The sequence below is a fragment of the Accipiter gentilis genome, chromosome 27 (genome assembly GCF_929443795.1).
Source record: "Accipiter gentilis chromosome 27, bAccGen1.1, whole genome shotgun sequence".
Lineage (NCBI taxonomy): Eukaryota > Metazoa > Chordata > Aves > Accipitriformes > Accipitridae > Astur > Astur gentilis.
The window spans coordinates 18,711,125-18,733,275 of NC_064906.1; the positions used below are offsets into that span (position 1 = coordinate 18,711,125).

Here is a 22,151-nt window from a genome sequence, read left to right on the forward strand (position 1 = left end):
CATGGTCACTTCATGATAAATGCTTTCATGTGTCTATAATTCGTTTAAAAAAAGACTGCTGTTTATTTGTACAAGATATTTCAAAGCCAAGACCTTCACAGTGCTTTCAGAATTCTATTTTTATGACAAAATGCATGCTACAAACAACAGATGACATCACCTTGTTTAGGGTCCAAGATAATGATATCTGTGGAGAGAAAAGTTTATTTTTCACACCACTTTCATCACTGATTCCTACTAGAATATCATTTCAGTGGCTGCAGAGGGAGATCCCATAAAGCTCAAAATTTCTAAACCTACCCTTTCCCCACCAATCTAGAAATATTTTCTGCTTTTTTTCTTCCCACTTCAACAAAGTTTATCAAAGTTAAATTTTAAATCACTGTTTATGACAACTTAATGGTATTTAGTGAGAGAACATTGTTCTGCTGCTTTCATGTTCAGAGTTTCAATGCAAGGCATCTTTATAGCCTGAATTTTGAAGAGCAAAAAGTCAATCCCACCGGAGTCACAAATAACGGTGTCTCTCTTAGAAAGTCAACAAAAGAGTAACTGCCACAAGGAGTTTCTGAGGCCAGATGAAGGAACATGAAACGTGAGCAACACCTGTGATTTCTTACTTTAATGGGACTAAATGATGTACTTTACTATATAACTCTAGCCGTAAGCAGGAAGAACGGAGTTTGCAATGATCTTATAAGCAGCAGAAGGTATGATATGCATAACTGAAGAGCAGGGAAACCGAAGAACAAAGGAGATACTGGAAATCTGGGTGTTCCACTGGTAATAGGTACATGCATACAGAGAGGAGAGAGACTGCAGAAGATGGTATCAATTTAGGAGCATGTTTGATTCTACTGGCTAAAGTAAACATCTGATTAATGGATTAATCATTTCGGAAACAGGAGTGAGCAGAAAACTGAAGTCAGGCACATCATCTTGACTTTTTCTGAGTGACTTATAGAAAAGCTATAAAAAGTCATAAAGGCAATGTCAAAAGTGTAAACAATATGAGTCTACTGCTTCCTAATAAGTTGAAGTACCTTCTCATTCAGTTTTATTTTCGGGAGAGAGAATTATAGTAGCAGAGCTATACAGACAACCTAATTTACCCAAATTATGGCAGTCTTTGTTAGTACAGCAGGAAACAGATTTCCTGCTGAAAAGGGACAGGCCTTTTCTTTGGACAATTTCCAGCAGTTATTAGCTTATAGCCACTTCTCCCCCCCACGACTTTTACACGTATCAAGAAAGCAGGTTCTTCCATTGAAAGTCACAGCCAGGGTCCCAAATTATCTTTTCCTTTCCATGAGACAGAAGCTTTGCTGATTAAGGACACAAATTAATTGGAACACCAGAAGAGGCAGTCATTACAAGAAACCTCACCGATGTACATGCAAGAAAATTTCACTGACAGCACTGACAAAAAAGGGCGCTGTCACACCTTCATAGGCCTGGGAAGGATGTCCCGGTGTTTCGAGGTCAAGACTCTAACGAAAAATCCCAGTCTACTTTAATTTCAGAAAACAACTTTGCAAAGACCAGCCCTTTTCTTCTTGTTGGTTTTACTAAGGAAAGGGACAATCTAGTTAATTAGGGCTGATCTGCACTTAAGTACTCCAGATGCCACTTGGATCTGTTGTTAATCTCCCAACATGCGATATCAATTGATGGTTGCTTGTTGCAGTCTACGTGCCTTATTAGCGCTCATTGCCAGAAAGCAGGATTTCATGTTATATGACCTGTCTCACTGGAAGTAGGAGGCCTGGCAGAACAGAGGGTAACATGAATACAGCACTAATAAACACAATTTTCATCTCAAGGTAATTTAGTCTGGGGCTTTTGTTTTTAAGTGCAATACAAAAGTCCAAAGTAGAGAGATGCCATTTTTAGGTCACCTTTTGCTTAAGGGAAAAAAAAGATTGCTAGAGTAAGAGCTTTATTTTGAGAACTAAAAGGCAGTCATTCTGACACAGAGAACACCAGCCATACACACAACCTTGAAGAAATATTCCACAACTCTCCAGCCAGCACCAGCTGCACCATGCTGCAAAACAAAACCACACTGCACTAAGGCAGGAACCAACGACCCTCCGCGGTAACAGGGATTCCCACAAGACAGCAAAACCTCTGGTTTTCAGGAGGCAAACTGAGCACAGGTGGAACCTCTCTGAAGGGGCGGGATGGGCATGGTAATCAGGATGGCAGGAAGGGAATTTTGCCTTTTTTCCCAGCCAACATCTGTAATGCATTAGAGAGCTTCATTCTCCTGGTATTTTTGCATCTCAAACACCCGAGTAAAACTGGATTCAAAGAAAGGGTGTCAATTTTCTTTGATCTTCAGCAATGAGATTCCATTCAAATTCAAATACCATTGCTCCTGAATAAATTACACAGAAAAGAGTTAAATGGCAAATAAAATGGATCCTCACTTGTAATCTGTGCCTCAACTTTTGGACTGTTACATTTTAGTCTGATACAGCAAAGCAATCAGGTAACGACCTTGATCCCTGCTTCATATACGAGTACTTCAAAAAAGGTATAGGAATTCCTGTGGATATCCGCCCCACCCTCTGACACACTCTAAGACAAATATTATGCCTATTATGCATTATGCCATTATTCTGAAAGCATTTGCAAGTTCTTTGGCATGCTTTAGAGGAATTCCACACTTCATTCTCAGCACTTGTCTCTTTAGGTATCAGCTGGCTTTAGGGACCTAAGTGAATATCTGGCTAGTCTCCTAAAGTAAATGAATAAAAACTGGGCCTTGCTCTGCACGGCTCTCTTGAGAAGTCCATCTCTATCAATCACCCAGTGGCCCTAGGGAAATTAGCTTCTTCGTTTAGCTAAGTTAGGTGTATAATGTTGAATAGCATGAACGCTTCATCTCTACTTCTCTTTTCCAAAGAGAAGAAAAATATTAGGCATTCTCCTATCTTCCCTTTGTCTACCCAGCGTTTAATAAAACCAGTGGCATCTCCTGAGAAATAAGAAACGCAGTGATAGCGCATACACCCACGGTGTGAGCGCTTCCCTAAGGCAGCAGACTAGTAGAGGAGTCAAACAGCCACAGCTTGTTGCTTCCCTGTGCTAAAAAGGCCAGGCTGGTTCAGACCGTTACAACGAAATGAGGAGACAAGGCTGAAAGGATGGTAGTTACTACTGGAGATGTGTTCGGGCAGTAGCAACCAACTGCTGCTTCCCCGCATGTCCTTTGGAGCAGCAGCAAATAGAGCTCTCCAGCTCACTTCCCAGCTCTCTCCAACTCAGCCCTTCCCATTTGTGCCACTGCGGCCTCTTCCTCTTCCTCCTCCTCCTCCAGCAGAGAGCGCCCTGGTGGTTCTGCCCTCAAGCAGCATAATGCAATTCCAATCACAACAGGGAGAAGCCTGAAGTCTTCTCCACGTGTGTTCAAGAAAACACTGTGAATATATCATTTTGCCCGCAAAGTTAAAAAAAATAATAATTAAACCAGTAAATATAATAGCACAAGATTTTACAGGTGGTACAACTGAAACACCTGGAGTCAAACCCGCCTTGCTTAAGATCAACCCACAGGCCAGTAACAGCGAGAAGAAAACAAAGTTGTTTCAGTCCAGGCACTGGAACAAGAATTTCACTTGCACTTCGAAAAAGCCGATGCCGTCACTGGAAGATGATGGCCCTCTCCTGCTCAAGGGAGCTGCTTACCCTCGTGCTGCTGCAGTTGTTTGTACGTGACCATGAATAACTGGATCAAGAACGGAAAGAAGTCCAAATGACCCACCACAAATGGGTAACCAGTGAATTTAACCCAGACGAGCTCCACGTTCCAGACCAACGGAGTGGGTGGTGTGGGATATGGGAACAAACAGCAATAGGGCAGGAGGACAGGGAGGGACTGGCATTTTGTTCTGCTTTTTTAGAACAGGAAAGTAATGCTTTCCCTAACTTCTTCCAGCTAGAGTAGAGGCAGCAGAAGCTATCTTTTCACTGACAGACATACGTAACAGCCTACACCATTGCAAAGTGAGGCCAAAGGAAAGCTTAACGCCTGTTACAGTGGGAATATTGCTTTGTAAAAGCAAAGCTGTCTTTACAATTTTGATTTGCTAGGTCTTATCTTGCTGGCAGTAATGGTGGCGTAAAGAAGACGTGAATCATCAAGGAGAAGAAATCAAAAATTGAAATTTTCTTTTCTTTGACTGAAAACTCTCTGAATTTCATTTGACTGGAAAAATAAGACAAAAAAAGAAATAATTTCCCAAAATGTAGCATGCAATGTTCTTCATGAGCAGCAAGAAGAACATAGATATAAAGTTCTTTTGAGTTATTAGACCATATAAAAAAAGCCCTCAAATGCAATGTGGTTCTTGCTGGGAATGCAACAGTTGGGGGAAGAGTAGAAATGCCAAAAAAAAAAAAAAAACAAAAGAAAAAAAACCCAAAACACTGTATTTAGAGAAACCACAGTCCTATGTATTCTATCTGAAGTATATAGTAAGACATCTACTGGCATTTCATGATGTACAGTAATGTGTTTGTGGTTCTCACAGGATAATCCAGCAATCAAAAGTTTTAATCTTAAGACTTTTTTTTAACTTATAAATAAACATGAAAGAACCTTATTGAAAAATAAGCTCTTCAGCTAAAGCAGCACTGTGTTACCCTGATTATTTTTAATGAACTTTTCCAAAGATTTCAGAGTATTTACATAGAAAAGCTCTTGTGTTTCAAGGGAATGATCATGGTGCCTTTGAAATGAAAAATGGCCAGTAAATGTCAATACAACCATGTAGGAAAAGCAAAGGTTATTTTTTCAATATCAACATAATTTTCAGGATTACTATGTTTTTGTTTGCTTGAACATTACAAGTGACAGGCAAATAACTATGAAAGAGATTCCTACATTTTTTATTTTTTATGAGTTCTGGACCCAATTTGTGCATTTCACACACATGTCAAGAGTTAAATCCTATTCGTGTCAGTAGGATAAACAAAAACGCAATCAAGCCCATTGGTCTTAGCCCAGTTTGAAATAAAACTTTGCAAATTTCTGCTGGTAAGAACTATCCTGGTTTACACCATTTAAAGACAGAACTATGCCCGCTCGGTCACGATGCACACACATCATGCCTGCATGAAGCAGGAGCAGCAGCAGCTATTTCAAGGGATGTGCGGATTCAGAAGGAATGTTATTTCTAGCACCATCACCCGATAAGGAGCAGGTCCTGTAACTCCACAGCAATCTGTTTATGTTTTAGCTACAACCTCAGCTCTGGAGTGATGTCATTAGCCGAGAATCTCCTCCAAGCTTCTTGGTCTTTTGACTGCAGAGTAAAACTTAAAAATATGATACCTCTTACTTGCAGAAATCAGTCTGCAAACGCAAAGAATCCAGTATGATTTATTTCTAATGACTCAATGTTATTTAAGCTTGGTCTTACAACTTTCAGAGCATTGGTGTTCGCCATGCTCTCCCCCAGTTTTGCAGGCAAAAACCAGCTGCTGAGAACACATGCTGAATCAATGTATTCCTGATATCTGGCCAATGCACTGACATATAGATAAGAAAGTTCAAAAAGTAACTTTAGTTATAGAATTCAAACTGTGAATTGACTTATTCCAGTAAATGCAAAACAACATGACATGCGAGTGAAGGGAAATCCAGCCACCTAAGTTTCCTGGGAACTTACCTTCACCCTAATTCATACTTATGTTTAATTCAAAGGCCCATATCATCATCGTCATGCCCCTCCATAGGCTTGGGGAGAACTACCATTTCCAGGCACCGTGCCGGAGCCCATGTACTGATGACAGCGCTGAAGCTGTGCTCCGGAACGGATCATTCCCCCTGGATCCGCTATGACTTGGTGCGTGGCTCTTCACTACGCCGTGCACAAAGGACACAGCAGCCGTAACACTCCTCTGATTCCCTGCCAATTACAAGTGCAGAATGGGGGGGGAGAACCCATAAATCACGGACAGAACATGTGTTGCTTTATTCACACTGACCGCATACCAGGAAATTACAGATTCTTCAGAGTAACCATCAGTTCTTCAAGTACCTTCAGCATGGGCAGCCCTGTACAGTTCGATCATAAAGGCGTGTTCTCTCTTGCTCAAGGAGTCTAACTACCTACCTGAGACGAGGTAACTCGAATTAGGTGAGACGAATTCTGCTCTGTAATCCAGCCAAAAGGCATTATTTCAAATGACACTTAGTACCTATTTAACTGTCCTTATATACTCCAAAGGACTGATTTAAAGGCAAGATTCCAACAGACATTTCTGATAAACATTTACTTCTCAGTCAGGTCTTGCTCTGCTAATTCACGATGAAGGTGCTATACAAGAACTCAACATTAGAACGCTTCTATAAATTAAAAAGATTTTTAGGTCAGTTCTTTGTACATCAAAACCAAACAATTACACTCTGAGTGTAACCGGTTTAACAGTCATGCCATCAAATCACATTACTAGAGCTGAAGACCAGAATAAAGCAACACAAATCATTTCATACTTCTAGCCAATAAAGCACTAGTTTCTTATGTATTGTCAGTATTTCAAGAGAGCCATCAGCCTCATGAAACTAAAATTGAAGGTTCATTACATATTGGACAGGTATTGTTGCTTGTTACTAAAATTGCCTGACAGTTCCCAAGAAAACACTCCCGGGTTTAGCTGTCCACGATTTCCTCAAGTTTTGAGTTTGGACTGAAACTTTCTCTCAGTGATATTTGAAACACAACACTTTCTTTTTTCGTGGAAAATTTCTAACACTTGTTATATTTGGGGTGGGTTTGTGGAAGGCAGGAGGAGGAAGGAGGAAGAGAACATCTCACTGGAATTAAAAATACCGTTGACAATATTTCTGTAAATTGGAGTATTTTTGGATTTTGAGCTTTTTGGAAAACTCAGAAAAATTATAATGTCAAGTCAGTGAAAAAGCTCATACAGACCATATTAAAATGTGTCCAAACTTTGTGTAGTTTTAAGTTTTTGAAATAACCTTTGTTTGACACTTACAATAGTCTCCACTGAACATATGCAATCATCCGAAACCTCTGAATACTCCATCCTTGGAGCTCAAAAGATCCCCATAATGCTCCCAGCTGCTGCCCACCAAGGAAGGGCATGGCACTCAAAGTAAGAGCAGGCAGTTTGTGAGGGTTTTTTGGTTTTGTTCTAAAGGAACTATCTTGTTACTCAGATGGTGGAGAGGAGAATTCTGATCTGAACACCGAAGGAAACAAAATTTAAACCCAGAGAGATTCAACGAAATGAAAGAGTTAAGAGAGGAACTCTGACAGAAAGCCTGATGAGCATCTGAGAGTTATGAAAAGAGATGAAGTGACTGGGATAAATGAGGGAAATAATGGGAAAGACTAAAAGCTATTTGGCTGGAGGGAACATAGGGATTAGGACTATGTGAATGATGTTGAGGAAAGAAATGGACAAGAGATAAGAGACCAAAGCTGTGACTACATACTCGATAGCAGTACTGCAACACTCTCCCTTATTTGTCTCAGGTCAAACTCAGGGTCTGGCTTTCAAGGGAGTTTGTGTCCCACCACCGAGTGGGTAATTCGAGTACTAAAAAAAAAAGAAAAGAAAAGAAAAAATCCAAAGCAACAGCAAAATATCCACCTTCTTCTCCCCACCCAAAAATATCTACCTTTTCACACCCAGTTTTCAGATGAATATATTCCTCTGTCAAGTTCATTACACCGTCACACAAACACGCTGTGGTGCCAGAACCCAGGACAGAGTGCAGAGGTGGGAAGGGGGGATGGGAAGAAAAAGTGTTTAAGCCAGCTTAAACTGGTAAAGAAACTCATGTAAATGAGTTTATGAACATTGATGAATGGATCGATGACATAAATGAACTGATAAACTGATGTAGGTTAAAGGAAGTTGACCTGGGAAGGGGAAAATGTAATAGACACATCAGAGAAAGAAAACTAGGATGGGCTGGGCAAGAGTCTAAATGGGAAAAGAAGCCCTAAGAGTGAAGATTAAAAAGGCATAAACAGAAAGTACCATATTAAAAGTTTGAAAAGCCAGCCCAAGGACAAGCCCCGAAACAGCACTTAGGCTTACTGAATCTTTCTGAATTCAGAATATGTCTGTTTCCAAGTGCCTCATTTCCTTATCTGCAACATAAAGATAATGCTGCCCTTTCAGCTCTTGGGTAACATTTAGTGACAAACCACAGAAAAATCCAGGCGGAAAACAAACATTTTGTTTGCATAGCACAAAATAAATCCCAAAGCCTTGGGAAGCACTGATGATAAGAGGAGCTATTTTAAAGGTGTTCATTAAGTGCCCAGGTGCAACGGTGCTCACTAGCCGAAGCAGAGCAGCTGTGGAAAAAGCGGTAGGTACTGCTGTGCGACCAAAGACGGGATCAGCTTCCACACAAAGGGGGCATGCATGTCTGCAGGGTAAAATCATACAGGCACTTCTTCATTTTCAAGAGTTTTATTTATCAACCTTAACAGTATTCTTAGTGCATTTGTCCATAATCGTCTTTGAGAACAAAAGAAACCTTTATCAAAAGCACATATAAAAGATTATTCTTAGCAGCCGATATATCTGGTTAATAAATACTACAATCAATGTTTCCATTAGCGATATTAACCTAAACACTAAAAGCAAGCTTATGGTGACCCCCTGCTGAATTTTGGGAAGTTGGAAACCACGTCTCCAAGTTGCTGCCTTAAAAGCCAAACTTTGGCCCACCACAGTGCCTGGGTGAGAAAGCCAGGCCCGCTCCCCGAGACGGCTCTCTGCACGCAGCGGCAGGCTACCGAGATTCGGAGCCCGAAGGGTGAAAGCCTGCAGTAGGGACCCTTGTTACTCCAGATACTTGAAGCTCGTCAGGAGTAAGCGCTGTGCAGCCCCACTGTACGCAAAGCCAATTTGGGGCATCAAATAACAGAGCTCTTTTGGAAGCAGGGATTGGGAGTACAAAATTAGGAAGTCAGGGCACGGCAGGGCAGGAACAGAGACAGGAGAGACAGGGATGGAGGAAGATTTTTCGATTACTGAGCAAGTTCAGCATGCATACATTGCCCCACTCCTATAACTTACTCATTCCTTTTTGGAAACACCAATCTGTGGGACTAAAACATTCCAGTCTTGGCCTTAAGTCCACAGCCCTGTGGTCCTCCCTGCTCCCGTACGCTCTGAATACCCCCTCCCATTTTTCTTTAATCACTTCTGTCATCTCCAGAAGTGTCGGGGGGGAACCAAAGTACTTAAAAGGTTGGAAGAGGGAAGAATATTTGCTTTCTTGCTGTCAACAGATTAAAAGAGGAAAAGCAAAAGATTACTTATTTTGCACGCCACCGACATCTGTAAACTCTCTTCACTAAAATTTCTGGGAAGAAACTTTGAACAAAGTAATAAATATTGATAAACCCATCCTAAACAACAGAAGTACTGTATCTTTAGCAGCTAGTGCAAGCCAGCACTCCTGTATCACTCAGGGGCAGGAGGTGGGCACAGTCTCCTCTCCTGGCTTGACAGCACAGGCTTTAGCTTCAGGAATTTAAATGGAAAAAAATAGAAATGCCTCACACACTAAAAATGGGAAAAACTCGCTGCACGGAAATATGGTGAGAAAGAAATCATGTTACAATTAATAAATCCATAGTTTATCCATCCCCACTTTTTGTAAAACTTGCAGGAATGGGATGAAACTGTGCTTCCCCCCACTAGCAAACATTAATATTCCCATATGCTCACCCAGATTCTCTCTCACTGTCATCAGCCTACGAATATGGTAGTTTTTCTTACATATGTATGTATGAACACAGCATTTATGTTAGGTTAACAATTAATACTATGCTAACACATGCAAGTCCTATGGCTTAGCTTTTAAATTCTTGAATCCTCTATGGTTTTTAATATTTTGATGCAGTAGCAATCAGAGGCTTAAACCAGGTCACTGCCTCATGGTAATGAAAGTATTTTAGAGTTTACAGTCCACTGCTCCCATTTTCTGACAGCACCTATGAGAACATGATCGATAGAAATGCATATGCGTGCATGTTCGCAAAAAATCCAGACAGTCAGGGCTAAAATGCAACTTAAAATAAATCAAACATATCTGGATATGGAAATTAACTCTGAAGAATCTCATTTTTGACACGTCCTTATGTCACACAATAATCACCTTCATGGAATAACAGTCAGCACTTTCTAATTATCCTACATGTTTGACCCTGCCTCCCCCCCTCCTCCTTTAAAGTCCTTAATTTTCCCTGCTTCTGTATCAGGATAGAGCACTCTGTGTGGCACCCTAGCAATCACCACCACAAATAGCTGTGGAAGTATCTAATCTTGAAATAGGAATAATCAAACTCTATTTCCCAATCGTATTTTACCATGTTTTACGTGCATATATTCAAGTAATTCATGGTAAAATCGCCAGCAGCAGCGTAGTTTGTGCAAACGTTCATGTCTTTGCCGGCTTATGAATGTCTTCATTTTACACACATCTTCTCCTTCTCTAATGAATCAGGTTTTGGATACTTTCAGGCTATAAGATTGCTACAAAAAGGCAGAAATACTCTGTAATATGCTCTTACCAGTTGGAATCGGTACATTGTTTTCAAGGCATGTTCATGAAGTTTGAGTTGTTAAAACATATAACATCCACAATGGCTTTAAAGGCCCCTGGGACTACTTCCCAAGTACTTATTCTTTGCTTAGTAGTTAAGGATGTGCATTTTTCATGGTTCAGTTCCTCATTTTACATGGGGTCTGCATAGCCTGAGGTGTCACATTTCATGGGAATTTCACAAAGCATAAAAAAAAATATTACACAAAACCTGAAGATTCATTTTCATGGAGACAGAAAGCAACCCAAAGCCTCCCAGCCTCTGTCAGCTTTAAAAACAAGGGAAATCCATAATTTTCTGGTGGTGTTATTGCTGAATTCCATGGAGACTAGGAGAACCCCATATCCTGCTCGTGAGCAGTCCCAACATGAAAGGCCATTTCATATAACGCACAGAGCAAGGAACAGCTCAGTTTATTTGTAGATGTGTAAATTACTATAGGGTGGTTAAACTTTTGAACTCAAATTTGCTTCAGTGCCAATTCCCATCCCAGACTGGGAGGACTTGTACTGTACGCTGTGTGTGAGGACTATCTGGCTCTGCTTCCAGATGGGTCACGGATCAGAATCACATCCAGGAAGAAGGGAGGGAGGAGGAGGAGGAGGAGGAGGAGAGGGCAGTGCTTGCTCCACAAACTAAGGGAAGGCTTAAGGGTGTGTTTGGTAGGAAACTTGGTATAATGCATACGTAGATCAAGTCTAATAAATATAATTTTAAAATACGCAGACGAGAAATGGAGAAAGGAAATGCTAAAAGCAGAGAGAGGACAGCAAAGAGGGTGTTCTCCCTCTTTTTAAACTGCATGGTTGCCAAGGTCAAGCTCTCCCAACTACCCTTGTACAAGTAAAAAAATACATTTAGTCTTAAAGAGATATTTGCAGAAGTGAAGGAGGATTCAGCTACCAAGCCAAGGAGGTTTAGAGTTTACATTCTTAATCACGGAGATACTTTAATGTGCCCTTTTTTCTGGCAAAAAGAAGAGCATTGGAATCTCAGTTTTTCTAATGGATCAGGATGCCAACTCCATTCGTATTTTTTTCATTCCATGACTTTTCAGGACACAAAAAGAGGCACACCTTGAGGTTTCTGCACACACGTAGCAGGAAGAGGTACTGAGTCATCAGATATAGGTCTGATGTTTCTGGGACTGTTACTTTTGATAGGAACTACAACAAATGACACCTACAAAGCTCACTGATGGAAAGCTGGCACCATAGCCTGTCTCACAAAGGGAGATAGAACGGCTGCATCACAGCGATGCCGTACCTAACCTCAGCAGTGCTGCTCATCAACAGCCCTTATTAGCACAGATACACTAATTTGCTACTAATTTGCTAATACAGCTGTGGGTTCATTTGGTTTGGTGGGGTTTGTTTGGGGTTTTTTTGGTGGTGGGGGGAATTTAGGTTGTATCTCCATGCGGAGCTGCCCCATACTATGTGGGCATAACAGCTTCCAGGTGGAGTTGCCATCAGTTGGTACGGTTTCATGGCACTCGGTCTGATGTCCAGCATAAAATGAATGACATGAATGTTCAAATCCCTGCAGCACAAGTGTCCAACTCTGATATGCTTTCTGAAGGACTCGGAAGAAAGATCAAAGAACTGCACTTACAGGGAGACTGAGCCAGCAAGTCCCTCTCAGATGCAATGCTCCTAAGTAATCAAGTTTTAGGCACTTCATTTCTCTTTCAAGCTCAGACCGTTACTACAGATACTTTGAGATCAGCTAAGAAATTTACCTAACTTTTAAGGACTGCACATAAGAAGTCAACTTGAATACGTAGAGATAGGTGCAAGAGTCACAGTCACATACGGATACCTGCACACTGAAGGTTAAGTGAAGAATGTCAGGAAAGTTTTCATACTTGGCTTCAGGAAAAGAAAGAAATGTAAAGGTAAGCCTAATTGTGCACTGTCTGCTCCTATTTACTTGGGGCTGGGATACTTTTCTACACCTGGAAAACCTTAAATAGTTCTCCACTTCACACTGACAGAGGAATAATGCAAAGGTATGCATGATACAGAGCCCTAACTCCATTTTCACTACTAAACTTACATTACTACCATCTGTTTTACTGCTGCGGTACCAACCCAGCAAGACACGTCCATTTAGGATACAGACAAGGTCTCTCTCAGACCTTGTTTCTAGTCTTTTGATATTTCCACAAATACAGTGCTTCACATACATTTACTGCAAAAGACTGTGCTTCCCCATCCTCGATGCTTTTGTAATGCTCAACCTTTAACGCAAAAGGCCAAAGCCACATCATCTATCAGGGCGAGGGAGGAAAATCCGAGAGCACTGGAAGTATTTGCGTCCTTGTAATAATGAAGGGTCTTTCTGATAAAAACAGCCAGCCGATTCCTGGAAAAGGATCATCCCCCCGTTACAGAGAGCACACTTAAAAACGCCAAGCGTTCCTAGTAGTAGTTGGCTCGATGCAGAAATGCCACAGGCTCGCTGATAGCTTCACGTCTGGCTTTCAGAACGAAAAAGGCCGTCGGCAGCAGCTTCCACTGCCTGCTTGCAAAACCTCACCCTCACCTTCAACTTCCTCGAGCTCCTCGACATCTTCGGGCACGCAGCGTCCTGGCGACAGACAGTAACCAGATGGTCTTTCACCATCCAGCACTGAGTCGCTTCAGGAATTTAATCAGATTTCCCAGAACAGGCAGCACAGCCCTTTGTTCTAAAGTTGGCACGCAGGTGGGATCGCGTGCCTCTGGCTTTATAAATAGACCTAGCTGTCGGTGGCTTTGGTACACGTCTGTGATTGAGCCGTTTGCCTCTTGTTTTAGAAAACCTGAGCCCCTGCCTGGGCGTTCACCAGCGAGTCTGACCGACTCACCTTCGCCCACCCTGCCAAACAGATCAGCGACTCCTAATTCCAACAGCAAAATCACCTTCTGCTTTACAACCAATAGCTCTTACAGCAATTTCTTTCCATTTTTTTGTTGTTGTCAGCTACCCTATACTGATTAATTAAAAGCACATGTAAAATACAGATTTAGAATTACCTTGCTGCAGTAGGAAGCAGAGGATAATAAAAGGGTAATTACCCAGATACGGCTACATCCTCTCCCTCCATCTATCCCTCTGCAAAGGTTGGCTCCCATTTACCGACTAGAAAAGCGAGAAATCAAACGATTCCCCCACCCTCATGCCCCAGTGTGGAACTGGAAAATTCAGGCTCCTCAATTCCCACTCCTGTACTCTGGGAAGTCGCTGCTTCTCTTGGGAACTTCGCTGTCACTGGCAGTTCATAACTGTGCAAATTGCAGATATCGGGCTTGAAGGGAATTGTTTTAATGAATCCCGACATAATTTAAACATTTGGCAAAGATCAGAATGTGCCTCAGAGTTATTTTTCACATATTTCAGTGTTTTGAGATACTAAATTCCTTCTTATTTATATTTTAGGACTCACATAGCACTTTTCTGGTAAAAGTCCCCCATAAAATTACTTAAAAGTCCTGAAAGGCCTTGCAAAACAAGGAGAGAAAATAAAGTAAGAGCACTGTTATATACTCATTCTATCTGCACAAAGATAAAATTATGCTTGTACAAATGCAATTCCAAAACAATCCACATTTAATATTTATAAGGAAAAGATGTAGGGCAAAAAAATAAAGCTGCTGGTCTATCAGACTGAAGATGCTGTGACTTTGTGTATGAACCTTTAATCATCTGTATTGATATGTCATCATCCCTCAGAGTACGTCAGATCCCTCACCCAAGGTCATCACCTTCATCTTCCGTGCTTGCACCAGTAGAGATCTGTAGAGACCAGCAGAACTTTATCACTTTATCGGAAGTGCAGTGGGCCTGTGATAGGCAAACCCACAGCTGGTTCTCCTGCAACCTACTCTTCTGCCCAGATTATTGAATTAAGTATAGATTATTGAAGTTTTGGCTATATTGTCCCTGGAGGTATTTAAAGACATGTAGACATGGCACTTAGGGACATGGTTTAGTGCTGGACTTGGTAGTGTGAGGTTAATGGTTAGGTTAAGGGTCTTTTCCAATTGAAATAATTCCATGATTTTACATATCTTGAATTTTAGATTATAATAATGGGTTTGGGGGGAGAGGGGTTAACTTAATGCACAAATATTGCCTTAAATCATAACTCTTAGGCTTCCTCCAAGCACTTGTTTTCCTTTATTTTTTCTTAAAACAAAAAACAAAAAACCCAAACCCAAACAAACAAACAAAAAAAACCCAAAATCCCAACAAACCCCACTAAAAATCCAAACCTGCCAAATGAAATTAAAACCATCTCTCATCCGGACTTTAAACCCAAATTCTTACTCTGCATATAAGCACACAGCTCTCACTAAATCAGAGAGCTGCATCCAAAAGCTGAATCGGATTCAAACACGGTCTAGTATGAGCACGGACTGATGTCCCATTTTTTCCTCAGCCTCGGTTCTTTGAAATCTTGCACTGTGGCAAGGCCAAAGCCTCTTTCTGCTTGGACTGTGCTTCTGCTTTCACACCACGAGAACAAACTCTAGCTTTCACCTAATTATGGACACCTCTAAATACTGATTTGAATCCATAAGCAGGCAATTAGGGATCGAAGTACACAAATATACTCTGCAAAAGAGGATGGATGACCTTTCGACAACCTCCTCGCTGGATGAGAGGGACGGACAGGACAGGATCCCATCAGGCAGAACTTCTCACATCATGACATCAGCAGACTCATCCCTGAACCCTCATACCTCCCTTATTCAGTATATTTTTAAAATAATTAAGCCTTGGGCTACACAAACTGCTTTGCTTTCTCACCTTCCCAACAGCAGTGGCTAAATTAACAGAAACCATTAAGACTACCATAATTCCACCAATTATTTAATTAGCCTGTGCTCAGCCATGGCATTTCGTGTGTTGCTTTCTCATGCTGTGCAAGGAACAGAAGACCTCAAAATTATATCCAAAACATCTTCAAAATTACAATAAAATTTATATTAATCCTCCTCAGTTGTGGACATTTTCACCTGTCTCCATATATTTTTGAATATTTAGGCTACACCCACCATACTGCAATCCTGTAATTGGGACAGAAACTTTTAACTTCAGTGCTATGAGTGAAGTATGGATTCTTGTCACCAGAGGGGAAAAAAAATGAAGCGGGGGGGTGGGGGGGCAAGTCTGTTTTGGGTAGGAGGGGCAAAATCCCCCAAAACACAGAGTCTCTTTAGATGACAATACTAATTAAAAGGAATATCGAAGAATAAATTTGGGCTGAAGAACTAGTAAGTAAGGAGGAACAAAAGCTGTTTTCTAAACTAGCCTTTCAACAGAGCAACTCTCGAGAGAAGCCCTGGGTACTGTTGCTCTGGGGCCATTTACCAGCTATACACTGACAAAAGGGAACGGTTTGGGAAACGTACTATCAAACAATCCTAGTTCAGGGGACCCGAGCAGAAATCGTCACTCCTCAGCACTTGACAATGAACTGTCTGGATTTCTCAGTATCGTATGTAAAAGCCACATTTATCTTCTCTTCACTTACCCATTAAAGTAACTAAAACTTTTGTGACTCATATTTAGTCATTTTTTTGGCAGCTCGGTCTGGCTTGAACCAAGTCAAAACCACTAAGCAGAAATTCACAACCAGGAAACATTACAGCGAAACGACGCAGACCTTTGGAAAAAGGAAAGCGATGTCCTCAAGAAATTACTTGTACTTGGAAACTCATTGAACCACCTACAACTCTTACGTATACATATATTTCCAACCTATTCTCCCCCTCCTAGGTCCAAAGCTATTTCTTGAAGAGTACAGGCAAACAAGTTCACGGGAAACACTTGGAAATCGCTCAGTCAAGACAATGGGGAGCCCCACGTGGGCGAGCGCGGGAGGTGGAGGAGGCAATGCTGTGCCTAAAGCTGCCACTGACTGTCACAAGCCCTGTAAACTGGGTTAGGATCACAAGAGGAAAACAGTGAATTACACCAAAGGTGCAGGAGAAATGCAGCCAGAACACGGAACTAAGGAGGAATCCCATCCCTTTATGATTCAGGTTAAATGCAGTGAAAATAAGGAGGATACATTCCACCCCAAAGGATCTGCAGAAGAGGGACACCACAGCAGTAAGGCACAAAAATTCTAGACAAAGACGATGACTTTTTTTTTTTTTTTTTTTTTTTTAAATCTCTGTAACTGAACACTGAGTTTAAAGCTTATGGGACCACCTCAGTGCTAACTATGATGTATCTTCAGTAAAGATTATTCGCCTATTCACCAGTACTCCAGGTTTAGTAAAATGCAGCACTGCAGTAATACACGTGACTGTCACCAAAAAAATCCAACCAATCACTGTGGTCTTCCAAAAATAATATACCAGAACACTCTTACATGACGTATTTAATGTTTCTTTTCAGCACCCTCCTCAATGTATTTGGATAAGATTATCTGGCTACACTGTACTTCCAAACCTATCTTTATCTCATTGCAAATGTAGACCTATTCAGAAAGTACACGCTGGCTCCTGGAACTGCAAACCAGCTGACATAATCTTGGAGTTGTAACAAGCTTTGAACTTCCTGAAAGACAATCAAGACTAATTTAGTTTCTGAAATAAAACGCACATCACACAGAAAAAAATCATATTACTGTAAGAGATACTAGGATACACTACCCAGAGAGAAACTTCAGCTTCACACAGCAGCAAAACAGGGGAAAAAAAGACCTGATTTCAGAAGGTACAATGCAAATCCCTAAAAGCATATTCTTAAAACAAGGTTTATAGCTTTACAGCATACTTCTACATGGTTAGTTTTTGTTGTTTTGTTTGTTTGTTTTCTATTTATTTTGAACAAGCTGTGATCACTTGTTAATAACAATGCAACAAGAGGAATTTGCCGTTTCCTTAGTGTGATGCCATGGACACTGGCACTAAGGCGCTGCTGTATCATTCATTTAATTCCGTGGAAAATATCTAACTGCAGACCATGGACACCAAGCTCTTGAGAGCTAGAGAAGCCACAACAAGAAAGAGACCGCTGTGATCTCCCTGAATTCTGGGTGCATTAGTGTATATCCCAGTAAAAGACAGAAAAAAAAAAAGCAGCAATGTGGAAAGGAGTTTCAATTCTTCTCAGTCCATACCTGGATGATGTCAGATGAGATCTCAGTAAGATGAAGGTACATGCAATACTGTGGTGAGAACACTCAGGTGTGACTGATTTCTCCGGGACCAGAGATCACTCTGTCACCTGTGAGGCTCAGCACCCCGGCCCTTATTTGACATTGGAGCAGAAGAGCTGCAGGGCTAGCCAGTGTTTGGATTATGAGGCCAATTACACCTTACACTGTTCAAGTAGTGTAAACACCTGTCAGGCTTCCTTGTTTTGAATTCTCAATATTTGGCTGCAAAACCCACCTGAAGGGGCAAAGACATCATCCAGCCACACTAGGTCAATGCTGAGCTGCTAAAGGAGTAAGCCCCTAGACTGAAGGCCAGACTGCCCTATACAGCACCTTTATTTCGCTTCCAGTCTGAATTTTCTGAGAGCATCTGTGGCTAGCTTTCTCCCAGAAATTTCTTCTTTCAGCTGTAAAGAAAGTCTTTTTTCTTTCACGTGTTCCTGTGTCCATGCCTAGTTTCATTGTGGTTAATAGTCTTTTGAGTACACACAAGCTACTATTCAAGTATATTTGTATCACTGCACAAGTACTGACACAGAACGTAATTTCTGTGGTACCACTTTGGTTTCTTTTATACCCCCAAAAGCTGGTATTTGTGCAGTCTGATCTTCAAGCTCTTTGCATGAAGCCACAGTTACTATTTGCATCCTTGCTCTCTGTAACTTAGCATTTCTGGTTCTTTGAAAATCCTTCTCCGTATTTTTGTATTTGTTTTACTCCTCAAACTTGCAGTTTGAGTTTTGGCAGCTAAATACATCGAAGTGACATTTTTAAAGACAGCTATATACGTCAGTCTAAGAAAATTCAAATGAGCAATCCACCACAACTATGCATTCATTAGCGCTCTCTATTTACTGTGAGATCATCCAGCAGCAAAGATCCCGTGGCGTGACTGTTCTCCCCTTGCTCAAAACCCTTCAAAATACCAAGGGAACTCTCCAAATTTGCAGCCTGGGTTTTGTGGTTAGATGAAAATCGCATGCATTCATTTGGGCCACAAGACAGTAAATCAGGTTTCTAATCCAGTAAGACACCTTTTCCGTATCAGTGTCCAAACCCTACCTTTGCCAGTTATCTTTTAAGTGCAAAGAACAGAACGTAAACCTCTGATTACCTGTTTAACGCCAAAATATCAGATAGCTAAAAATTGTTTCCAGCCAACTGACCTTAAGATATGACTGTCTCGCTGTTTATTCCGTAGCTACTAATCACACTGCAAGAAGTTATTTTGCTCTGTGCCCTTTGACATTTACAATTATCCAGTGAAAGCTTTAGAATGCCTCTTCTTTCTTAGAATTACAGACTTTTGGTACAATCTACAAGAAAGCTGGACAATGGAGAGACTACCAATATCTGAATTTTTCCAATTCATCCTGCTCAGCGGTGAGTATTAATCCCCCTTAATTTTTCTGCATAACATGCCAGAATCAGGACCAAACTGAGAAACGTGTTCCAAGACACTTAACACAGCAAGTTGCAGCAGACCTGTGAGAGCTTCAGAGCAATAAAAACAACCCTTGGATGCCTTTCCCTTACCTCTCAGGATGTAGTTCTGATAATTCTGGTCGGCCTCTGCTCCCACTTTGATTAAGCAAGTCAGACCTTCAGCGACAACAAACTCATGAACCAAGTCCTTGTCATCCTGCCACAGGAGAAAGAAAAAGCTACATTAGAATTTTAAAAGACAAAGAATCAGGCTATGTCATAGTGTAAAACCAAATGCATGCCTGCGACGTTGACTTTATGTTTCAGATGATGTAAGCAAGTTGATATGAAAGTTGTTATATAGAAGACCAGAAGCAGAATTCTGTACTTTAAAATCAGAATTAAATACATCGATGCAAAGCAAGAAAAAACAAGCTTTTACCTTTAAGTCAACTACGGAAGATTAAAATCAGTAAAATATGACTTCTGATTTCTTCATTAAAGGCTTGCAGCCATTCTCCCCGATACTATAATCTCATCATATCACATAAACAGACATCCTTAAAGTGCCAGGATCAACAAGAGAAGGCCATCTCTATGCCTTAGCACAATTCCAGTTTCAGTATTTTAAGTGCATACAGCAAAACTTTAAAACTGGTGTTCATTGCAACATAAGTTATAAGTTAATATATTCATTAACTTGACATACTATTAATTCATTATATTTAGAATGTGGAAGTACAGTGTTGAATATATCATCACACGAGTAGATAATATTCCCACAGTGTGATGGAAAACACAGCAAATAAGACAAAATACTCCGTACTATTTCATGGGAGTTACCAAGTCCCTTCTTTTGCGTATTTTTAATATAACTTTTCATACACAACAGGGTATTAGATAGATATTTCAGCTTTCCCATAACACAGCCCTGAGAAGCCAATATCCAGATAGTAGATAGTTCTGTTGAGAGTGATTTCTGAATTCACTGCAAACGCTTAGAAAACTGCCAAGGGAAATAAAATAATCAAGCCCCTTTTAGTGTGACAAATTTCTTTCAGCCTGACAGTTTATTTCTTATGAATTTCCTTCTTTCACCAGAGCTAAGTTATATGATCCTTAAAGGCTGACCAAACAGGATATTTAAAATGGTAAAGTGATCTAGCAATTCATGAGAAATTTAGAAATTATGAGAAATTGGTAGCATACTGCAGAATCAAGAAAGCTGTGGGGAAAACATCCTCCAAAATAGTTCTTCCACAAATCTGATGACAAATAGATGCATCTTATATTGGACAACACCATTGTCTAATTTAAGAGAAACAAGATATATAACAACATAAACAATTACTTTTTCAGATGGTAATGGTGTCCTAGCTCAGAGCACACTTCCTTATTCTTTAAATACCTTTTGTCGATATTTGAGTAGACATTTTGGGTTTGCATCAAGTGTGTTTGCATCATCCTTGAGTTGAGGGGAAAAAAAATAAATCTATTCTGGACTGACTCACAGTCAAATAAGTAAGACTGGAAAAACAGGAAAAAGGAGGAATAACTGTGGTCTGAGGGTTCTGGTGTTTGTTAATAGACCTAACATGCCTGTTTAGGAAAAATAAAAGACATTGGGATGATAAAAAAAAAAAACAAAACAACAAAAACAACAAACCTGTCCCTATGCTAGAGAAGTTAACAGTAGTTCAGCTTCAGAGACCTTCGGGTCAAACCCAAAAACAAAATAAAATTTTTAACAGCACATAGCCATTAAGGACTGTTGACATTCAGTGGAAGATAAAAACTGAAATACTCATCATAACATTAAGATGTTCCCCATAATCTTAAATAGTGAATGCATATTAGAGTATCACCTGGGGAAAAATTAGCATTTAATTCTCAAACTACCTCATGCTAAAGATCTGGTTTATGTTGGTGACTTTTTTTTTTTTTTTTTTTTTTTTTTTTAATAAAAACAAGGACCTTCCCCAAGCAAATTGTGAGATCTGCCTTCTGGAACTTTTTCAAAGCAGCTGAAGGAGTAAACCACTACATAGAGCATAGAGTCATCCTTGACTGAAAGGAGATATATTGCAGGGGAACAGCGAGGAAATGAAGAGGATGAGGGACTCTAACCAGACTGCTTTTGGAAAGCACTGAATAAACAAATCAAACCTGAACTAAAAAAAAAAAAAAGGCTTTTAAGGTACTTCTCCTTTCCCAAATAAAAGGGAAAAAGAAGGTGTAATGAAGTAGAGTACAAACACATCATGCTCTAGACATAAATCTGAACTCGGTACATTATCTATCCCATCATGTATATACGATGAGAGGAAAGAAGCAAACATCTGGAATGTGCAGCGAAAGATGAAAGGCATCCAAGCCCATACGTTCTACATTGAAAGGAGAATGTTTACATCAACTTTGGTCCAGGATAATCTTTTCAGACCCATTAACTCACTGACTTGCCAAGTTAGGTGACCTCAAGAGTAAAGGCTACTCTCTAGCAGTGGTAAGAGGTTCAGGTTTCCAGGAAGAGTGCATTCGCTGTACGGAATATACGGTGCGTGTATGACAACGATAAGTACGAGTAGCTGCCGCCTGTGTGTGATAACAGTTAAAAGGAGGCAGGGAAAGGTTGTCATTTGCTATGGAAATGGACTCCTCTGCTAATATCACAAAGATTTATGACCCCTTAATCAGCAAGCATTAAGCAGCAAAACACAGGCAAAGCTCTGCAACCAAAAAGACTGTGCAGCGACACAAAGGCTGGCTACTTAAAGTCTTTATGAAAAGATACCATTGGCCTCATCAGATACCTGTATTTTACGTGTTCATTCACAGACTTGGAATAGATCATGTCTCTTCTTTTCTTTAGGCATCTCAGAAGAAGAAAAAACAAGATCACGTACATCACTTTGAAATAGAGCTCTATTTTTGTGCAATGTATAATGAGAAAG

General features: G+C 40.5%; 1 protein-coding gene across 12 annotated transcripts in view; it reads right to left on the reverse strand.

The window, feature by feature from the left end:
- FHOD3 (formin homology 2 domain containing 3) overlaps positions 1-22,151 on the reverse strand; it is a 392,512-nt gene that overhangs the window by 181,030 nt on the left and 189,331 nt on the right. For all 12 annotated transcript variants that reach the window (XM_049830455.1, XM_049830454.1, XM_049830453.1 and 9 more), the window contains exon 5: positions 19,312-19,417. In XM_049830455.1, coding sequence (XP_049686412.1) covers positions 19,312-19,417 — 106 coding nt within the window. The remainder of the gene's footprint in view (positions 1-19,311; positions 19,418-22,151) is intronic.